General features: G+C 35.3%; 1 protein-coding gene across 3 annotated transcripts; it reads right to left on the reverse strand.

The window, feature by feature from the left end:
* Positions 1–798: 798 nt before the first annotated feature.
* LOC131539336 (gastrula zinc finger protein XlCGF57.1-like) lies at positions 799–8,490 on the reverse strand. Of its 3 annotated transcripts, XM_058773860.1 has the most exons (4): positions 7,444–8,490; positions 7,280–7,312; positions 6,847–6,947; positions 800–2,619 (listed from the first exon to the last, which is right to left on the reverse strand). In XM_058773860.1, the coding sequence occupies exons 3-4, from the start codon at positions 6,929–6,931 to the stop codon at positions 1,052–1,054; spliced, it is 1,653 nt and encodes a 550-aa protein (XP_058629843.1). In that variant the 5' UTR covers positions 6,932–6,947; positions 7,280–7,312; positions 7,444–8,490; the 3' UTR covers positions 800–1,051. The 3 variants fall into 3 exon arrangements, with proteins under 3 accessions (XP_058629844.1, XP_058629843.1, XP_058629842.1); XM_058773861.1 differs by lacking the exon at positions 7,280–7,312 and having other exon boundaries at positions 799–2,619; positions 7,444–8,472; XM_058773859.1 differs by lacking the exon at positions 7,444–8,490 and having other exon boundaries at positions 7,280–7,437.
* Between the last annotated feature and the right edge of the window lie 636 nt (positions 8,491–9,126).

Consider the following 9,126-nt stretch of genomic DNA (forward strand, 5'->3'; position numbering starts at 1 on the left):
CTCTCCACTCTTCCTCCAGACTCTGGGACCTTGATTTCCAAATGAAATGCAAAATTTACTTTCATCTGAAAAGAGGACTTTGGACCACTGAGCAACAGTCCAATTCTTTTTCTCCACAGTCCAGTTAAGATGCTTCTGATGTTGTCTCTGGTTCAGAAGTGGCTTGGTAGCCCTTTTCCTGAAGACGTCTGAGCGTGGTGACTCTTGATGCACTGACTCCAGCTTCAGTCCACTCCTTGCGAAGCTCTCCCAAGTGTTTGAATCAGCTTTGCTTGACAGTATTCTCAAGCCTGCAGTCATCCCTGTTGCTTGTGCACCTTTTCCTACCCAAATTCTTACTTCCAGTCAACTTTGCATTTAATATGCTTTGATATAGCACTCTGTAAACAGCCACACCTTTCAGTAATGACCCTCTGTGACTTACCCTCTTTGTGGAGGGCGTCAATGATCGTCTTCTGGATCATTGCCAAGTCAGCAGTCTTCTCCATTATTGTGGTTTCAAAGAACAAGAGATACCCGGAATTTATACTGTAGGGATGGTCATTAATTGAAACTCAAATGTAAATATTCTAATATTTTGAGATACTGATTTTCGACTTTCATGAGCTGTAAGCTCTAATCATCAAAACTAAAACAAAAAAACATTTGAAATGTTTTACTTCACATGCAATGAATCTAAAATATATCAAAGTTTCACTTTTTGAAATAACTTGCAAGAAAAAATTTGCACTTTTTCACGACATTCTAATTTATTGAGATGCACCTGTATGTTTACCTGTGCAATCAAGTAATGCAGTACAATAAAGGTTCATTATTTCATTAAGTCTGTCCTTTTATTCATAATGCTTCATATACATTTCTGTCTCTTTCTGAAATGCCACAATGTAACAATGCATTTTGATTCCAAGGTATTAAATGGAATCTGAACTAAAATGGTCAGGCATGTCCACAGGCGTTCATAAGTACATATAAAAAGCTTCAACTTTTCAGATGATTGTCTGATAAGGGCCACATTTAAAATATTAAGTGAACAGCCTCACCAAAGAAATCTTTATTCACGATGTGAACGTAGCCTTGATTTCACACAGACACGCATTTTCTGGTGACATTTTAAACTGCCGAGCCATTTAAATCTTTTCCCACACACAGAACACAAATAACGTCTTACATCTGCATGACTTTTCAGATGTATCTGCAAGTGTGAGAGCAAAATAAAATTTTTATTACAATGATCACAATTAAACATCCTTTCTTTAGAGTGAATGCACTGGTGATTTTTCAAATGGCTCTTTTTTCTAAACGGCTTGCCACAATCAGAACACTGCAATTTCTTTCCAGAATGAGTTTGCAAATGATGGTTCAGGTCTTTTTGATATGTGTAACTCCTCTTGCACTGAAGACATTTAAAAGGCCTCTCTCTAGTGTGTACTCTCATGTGAACTTCAAGGTTTCCTTTAAATGTGAAACCTTTTCCACACTGAGGACAGATGAAAGGTTTCTCTCCAGTGTGAATTTTCATGTGAGTTTTAAGGTTTCCTTTAAATCTACAACTCTTTCCACATTGATGGCAAGTGAAAGGCTTCTCTCCAGTGTGAATTATTGCATGCCTCTTGAGGTTTTTCTTATCTGGGAAACACTTTCCACACTCATGACATTTAAAACCGTTCTCTCTGGAATGAATTCTCATGTGGTAATTAAGGCTTTCTTTTCGTGTGAAAGATTTTCCACACTGAACGCATAAGAACGGCTTCTCTCCAGTGTGAACTCTCATGTGAGTCTTAAGATTTCCTTTTTGTGAGAAGCTATTCCCGCACAGTTTGCACGTGTAAGGGCACTCTCCAGTGTGACCTCTCATATGAGCATTAAAGGTTGCTTTATATTTGAAACTATTTCCGCACTGAGGGCAAGTAAATGGCTTCTCTCCAGTGTGAAGTCTCACGTGAGTCTTGAGGCTTACGCTATGTCTGAAACTCTTTCCACAGTGATGGCAGGTGTAAGGTTTTTCTCCAGTGTGAATTCTCATGTGAGACTTAAGGCTTACTTTAAATCGAAATTTCTTTTCACACTCTTGGCATTTGAAAATCTTTTCCTCCGAGTGAATTATAATGTGTCTGTTAAGGCGTTTTATGTTCCGGAAATTCATTCCACACTGCTGACATGTAAAACAGTTCTCTTTTGAGTGCATTATTATGTGGGAAGTAAGAGTTTTCTTACGTTTGAAAAACTTTCCACATTGTTCACATGGGAATGGCTTAACTCCTGTGTGACTGTTCATGTGATACTTAAGGTTTACTTCTGCTGTAAAGGTTTTTTCGCACAGTTGGCAGGAGTAAGGCCTCTCTCCGGTGTGAATTCTAATGTGCCTGTTAAGGGTTCCTTTTTGAGTGAAACTTCTTCCACACTGTTGGCAGGTGAAAGGCTTCTCTCCAGTGTGAATTCTCATGTGGCCTTTAAGGGTTGCATTTTTACGGAAACTTTTTCCACACTGTTGGCAGGTATAAGGGCTCTCTCCATTGTGAATTCTTATGTGGACGTTAAGGTCTCCATATTGTTTCTTATACTGATCTTTGTGTTCCATTTCATTCAGTATCTCATTTTCCTCTTTCAGCATCATCAGGTCTAGGGTGAAGAGAGACAAATGCAAGTTAAACACAAGTTAAAATCTCAAACCCTGTTGACAAAATGGGCCCACTCGGACGTACTGGCAGACGTGACATGCTTAAAAAATATATACAAGTAAATACAATTTATCGCATTTATCAGGCATTTATACTTATTTTGTTCAATTTGCCACCCTGTCTCAGATTAACTTTTGCCACAAGCAGACAAGAGTTCATACAAATACATAAGAGTTCACCTGCAACTGCCTACATGTTGGTTTTAGGACAGTTCTCTAAAGCCCTATTCGGACGGGACTAGTTTTCTAAACTACGTTTGAGTTTTGGACATCTGGGCATTTCAGAGGTCACGCACTCTGTATGCGTGCATTGCGTATAGTCATTCGGATTGATTACCATTAGTATAACAGTTTTACTACAAATACCATGGTGAAGCTATATGGCTAGTATAGCAAAACCATGTTAATGTGTGGTTGCTTTAGTTATTTATTTGTGGTAAACCCGTGTTTAATTTTCATAAAGGTGCATATGTAATTAAAACATTATGTAATTGAGTGCAGAAATGAACGTAAAATAAACGTGCAGTAATTTTACCTGACGCAGATATTACAATAGCCAGTCTGAATGGTTTACGTGATCTGGCTCTTGATTTTATTATTGTTTTTATTTATTTACTTATTTTTTCCTATGCCGGGAGGCAAATATATCAAACATGAGTGCGGTAAGAGTGTCTACAGTAATTCACGTTGGCCAAAACACACACAAGGAAACGCGTTGTGAAAAAAAAATCTCACCGGCAATCAATCACAGACATTCACATTCGGACGGGATTAGTTTTCTCAGAGGATCACCGAAAAACAGTAGGTAATTTGCTCTGGAATTATTACAGAGGTTGCGTGAGAAAAACACAGACATGGCAGATTCGGACGGGATTAAAATCACCAAGAACATCTGTGAAACACACATTTCTCTAACGACCCCCTGTAAAACTAGTCCCGTCCGAATAGGGCTTAAGAAGTTGACCCATGGCAAACTACCAGCTATGCTATATAAATAGATGAAAACAGGTGAGGAGGAAAAAAGTTGAGAACATTTATTTTGAAGATACTTGCTTTACATGCTCTTTTGTAGTTACTTTATAAGTTGTTGTTTTTTTTATTACTACCTTATGTGTCCAAAACTATGGAAGCCCGTTTCCGCCACTGAATAAAAAAATAAAAAAGGTTATTGCGACTTTTATCTCGCAATTCTGACTTTTTCTCAGAATTCTGAGATATAAACCGCAATTCTGACTTTTTCTCAGAATTCTGAGATATAAAGTCGCAATTCTGAGATATAAACTCGCAATTCTGAGATATAAACTCGCAATTCTGAGATATAAACTCGCAATTCTGACTTTTTTTCTCAGAATTCTGAGATATAAAGTCGCAATTCTGAGATATAAACTCGCAATTCTGAGATATAAACTCGCAATTGCGACTTTTTATCTCGCAATTCTGACTTTTTTTCTCGCAATTGCGAGTTTATATCTCACAACTCTGACTTTCTCTCACAATAGGAAACTCCGTGTAAGGCTTTGCAGTGCTTTGTTCAATTTGCACTATCAAAATGAACTAGATAAATGCTGCGTCCGAATATGATTGTTGAACAAACATACAAATGACTAATTATTCTCCATTTCTGTGTTCTGCGCTCGCGGTTGGACAGTACCATTACCGCCGGGCAGGGTGCGGGAGGGGCGGCACGCACAGCTTTCAGACACAATATTCTTCATTTCTTTATATTTCTGCGTTTGAGGCAGCTTCTATCGCGTTATTTTAACAACAGCTGTCAAGTAAAGGCGTATTATTGTAACATGAGTGTGAATGAATGCACGGAGGTGGATTTCCTTCACTCTCGCATAAAAGCAACGCTTTCATCTCTGTTCTTGCTCTAGAATTATCTTATCTCCTGTATTTAATGTTGTAAGATATCGACCAAGCAAGGCATCTCCGATGAAAATTGTAAATAAATTAAGGATTCATTATTTATTAGTTAGTAGCCTATTAGTTATTATTTTAAGTTTTTATTTTATTTTATTTTATTTTTTTATTTAGTCAATTATATATGAAGGGTTCAGATGCAAAAGCCTCTAAGTGCTATCTGAAATTTTCTTCTAAAATGAGAGCATTTTTCTCAGGTACAGCTTCTTTTCATTGTCATTAAAGTGAAATAACTGAACATAAACATAGGAGCCTGAGAAAAATGCTCATTTTAGAAGAAAAATTCAGATAGCACTTCATATATAATTGACTAAATAATTAAAAAAAATACTTAAAATAATAACTAATAAAGAATCCTTAATTTATTTACAATTTTCATTGGGGATGTCTTGCTTGGTCGATATCTTACAACATTAAATACAGGAGATAAGATAATTCTAGAGCAAGAACAGAGATGAAAGCGCGTTTTATGCGAGAGTGAAGGAAATCCACCTGCGTGCATTCATATACTCACCTCATGTTACAATAATACGCCTTTACTTGACAGCTGTTGTTAAAATAACGCGATAGAAGCTGCCTCAAACTCAGAAATATAAAGAAATGAAGAATATTGTGTCTGAAAGCTGTGCGTGCCCCTCCCGCACCCTGCCCGGCGGTAATGGTACTGTCCAACCGCGAGCGCAGAACACAGAAATGGAGAATAATTAGTCATTTGTATGTTTGTTCAACAATCATATTCGGACGCAGCATTTATCTAGTTCATTTTGATAGTGCAAATTGAACAAAGCACTGCAAAGCCTTACACGGAGTTTCCTATTGTGAGAGAAAGTCAGAGTTGTGAGATATAAACTCGCAATTGCGAGAAAAAAAGTCAGAATTGCGGTTTATATCTCAGAATTGCGGTTTATATCTCAGAATTGCGGTTTATATCTCAGAATTGCGGTTTATATCTCAGAATTCTGAGAAAAAAAGTCAGAATTGCGAGATAAAAAGTCGCAATTGCGAGATAAAAAGTCGCAATTGCGAGATAAAAAGTCGCAATTGCGAGATAAAAAGTCGCAATTGCGAGATAAAAAGTCGCAATTGCGAGTTTATATCTCAGAATTGCGAGTTTATATCTCAGAATTGCGGTTTATATCTCAGAATTGCGAGTTTATATCTCAGAATTGCGAGTTTATATCTCAGAATTGCGAGTTTATATCTCAGAATTGCGAGTTTATATCTCAGAATTCTGAGAAAAAAGTCAGAATTAGTTTATATCTCAAGTGCGAGTTTATATCTCAGAATTGCGAGTTTATATCTCAGAATTGCGAGTTTATATCTCGCAATTCTGAGAAAAAAGTCAGAATGCGAGTTTATATCAGAATTCTGAGGAAAAAAGTCAGAATTGCAGTTTATATCTCAGAATTGCGAGTTTATATCTCAGAATTCTGAGAAAAAAGTCAGAATTAGTTTATATCTCAGAATTGCGAGTTTATATCTCAGAATTATGAGTTTATATCTCAGAATTGCGAGTTTATATCTCACAATTGCGAGTTTATATCTCACAATTGCGAGTTTATATCTCACAATTCTGAGAAAAAAGTCAGAATTCTGAGATAAAAAGTCGCAATAACCTTTTTTATTTTTTTATTCAGTGGCGGAAACGGGCTTCCATACAAAACCGTTATTTTTCAAGAAAAAAAAACAAACAAAAAAAATCCTGTTGCAACATTTTACAAAAATCAAGATATTTGAATATATTTGGTCAAAATCCCATGTTCTAAAAGATTAAGTTCTACACAAGCCATTTAAAGCAATATTGGCTGATTAGACGGCAATGCTGACCTAAAATGCAAATTTTTGCCCTCTCTCTTCACCGTTCCCACATCTGACCTCAAATACATAAAATATTACCCTTTTTAGACATAGATTTTGAAGTAAAGAAAATACTATACAAAATTTTATTGAAACAACAGTTCTTTATTTACTCTTGTAAGATCTTGTCAGATACACAAGCTGTATGAAACAGAGAGGACAAAACTAGCTAAGAAGTTGGAATTTTTTTTGTAGCTTTAACAAGGAGCAATCTATATTTTCCAGTTTATACAGTGAAGACGATGCAATGTTGTACTACATTTGATTACTCGATTTCTGTACAGAGAAAAACAAACGCTAAACTTGAAATTCTTCACAAATATCAATCATATCAGTGGAGATGTTTTAATAAGGTTCAAATGAGTTAAGGTTTAAGAATGGAAACTAACCTGTTTGTTCCTCAGTATCTTCTTGTTTCATACGGAATGCTTCTTCAATCATCACGTCTTCACTCTCTTCTTTAATAAACGTCATCTTTATAACAGTTTTTCTGTGTGTTTGAGACAAACAGAACAATAAGGAAAAAAGCTAAAATCGAAGTAAATCTCTAAGTGGGTCTCAGTCAGCTCCATAGTTTAGCAGCCAGCACACCCTTTACGAAAATTAACCATGGTTTTACTACAAATGAAACAACAACTAAAAAAAACACACAACATGGTTACTATAGTTAAACCATGGTAACCACAAATGAACTATGGTTTTGCTACACTAACCATAGTTTAACCATGGTATTTGTAGCAAAACTGTGGTTATACAAATGGCAGTGATACAATAAACATGTTCTCCCATCACTACTTATATAGGGAACGAAATAAGATGCACCTTTTCTGCAGATGAGCTTGACTCCCAAAAATCCTTAATGACAGATAAAACATTGCACTATTACACACAACAACTTTGAATTCACTTCATAGTTATTGTAAAAACTGTAAAATTACCCGAATTGTTTGAACTGACTTATACTTTAAATGCTTAAATACACAAACCTTGCTTCAGTCGGATCAACAAACGAACTAATGCGCAGTCTTATGTCGTCACGTCGCCACACCAAAATAAAAGTCCTGTCCCGTTTTTACACACACAGAGGGGCACAATACATTTCAAGTAGTTGTTAAAAATTGCACATATTTGCTTATCAAATGTGTCAAAGGTATAGAAGTATTTAATTAAAACAACTAAAGTAATTTATAACAAGAAAAAGAACAAAAAATAAAGATCATAATAAAACAACTTAAAGCTTCAAATAGAGACCTAGTGTGTTTTGCTTTACTATTTTGTAGACCAGTTAGTGACTATATAATGTAAGTTATATTGTAAGAAAAGTTTGTTGAGTTTTTCTTCAGCCATTATTTGCTTATGCATATTGCATTGTCCCATAATCAGACAGAGATTGACAATAAAGGCCACATTGGTTTTTTGTAAAAAAAAGAAAAAGAAAAAAAAGAGAAAAAAAACAAAATGCCCTCAAAGTCAATTTTGTTATAAATATTCTCTGTCTCCAAACCATAGAAATCACATTTGGTAAAATCCAAGTGCTTTGGTACACCAGATGAAGTATTTTAAAATGTATTTCTTATCTTGTTTGTTATACAGTACATTTTAGGCTCAAACATGGATATTTCTTTCGGGAAAAATAACTGTAAACACTGTCACTACAACTAAACAAAGTCACTAACTTTGATTGAGAAAATGTTGGAGAAATGGAAGTTGTTTACAATTGCTGGGAATTCACAGAAGTCCTTAACAAGGCTAGACATTGACTGAGTGAATGGACTGTGATTATACGAGTCTTGATGAGTTGATGTTTGTGAATGGGTGTTCAATTTACATTTAAGAGAAACTGAGAGGACTGTTGACAGGGATGCAAACTAGTCACTTAACTGCTGTTTTGAATTCAAAACAGGCAGTTTGTGTGATTCATGCAGTACCGATACGTTTTTGAAAGCTTGTGACTTTTGTTTCTGCTGGTGTTGTTGATGATGATGATGATGGACCTGATGCTGACCATTGTGGCTCTGATTGAAAAAGTGAAAATAGAAATTACTTACAAAGCCTAAACTCATGTCATATATGAAGTTACATAATTATACAGATGATATAACTCCATAAAATTATTATGTAATCTATCAATATGAAATAATCTATGTATCAACTAGCCTATGATATCCTATCTCTAACTTGCTGTGCTTGTCACTATCTAACTTATATTAATGTATATGTATGCCTATATTAATGTATCAAGTCAAGTCAAGTCACCTTTATTTATATAGCGCTTTTACAATACAGATTGTGTCAAAGCACTTAACAGTATCAAATTGGAGGATAGAGTGTCAGTAATGTATAATGATAAGATTAAACACTCAATTTTCAGTTAAAGGCATTTCATTATTGAATTCAGAGATGTCATTGTCTAGCTCAGTTTAGTTTAAATAGTATCTGTGCAATCAAATCGGCGATAATCGCTAGAAATTAAGTGTCCCCAACTGAGCAAGCCAGAGGCGACAGTATCAGTATATCTATCCTAATTAACTGTCATTGTCTATAGCCTATCTATCAATATCTTAATAATAACTTTTAATGTAGCCTAAATATAACGAAATTACACTATAAATATCACTATATCGCAAAATCTCTCTCCTCTCATAAAAACCCACGAAGTGAAGATGCGT

This window comes from Onychostoma macrolepis, chromosome 04 (assembly GCF_012432095.1).
Source record: "Onychostoma macrolepis isolate SWU-2019 chromosome 04, ASM1243209v1, whole genome shotgun sequence".
NCBI classification, from domain to species: domain Eukaryota; kingdom Metazoa; phylum Chordata; class Actinopteri; order Cypriniformes; family Cyprinidae; genus Onychostoma; species Onychostoma macrolepis.

Excerpts from the sequence above, each read along its gene's own strand:
- LOC131539336 (XM_058773859.1), bottom strand. The coding sequence starts at position 7,332 with ATGTTTTATCTGTCATTAAGGATTTTTGGGAGTCAAGCTCATCTGCAG. Across the intron at positions 6,948-7,279 it reads CAAGCTCATCTGCAGAAAAG|AAAAACTGTTATAAAGATGA; the intron begins GTGCATCTTATT and ends TCAAACACACAG. Across the intron at positions 2,620-6,846 it reads AGATACTGAGGAACAAACAG|ACCTGATGATGCTGAAAGAG; the intron begins GTTAGTTTCCAT and ends TCTTCACCCTAG.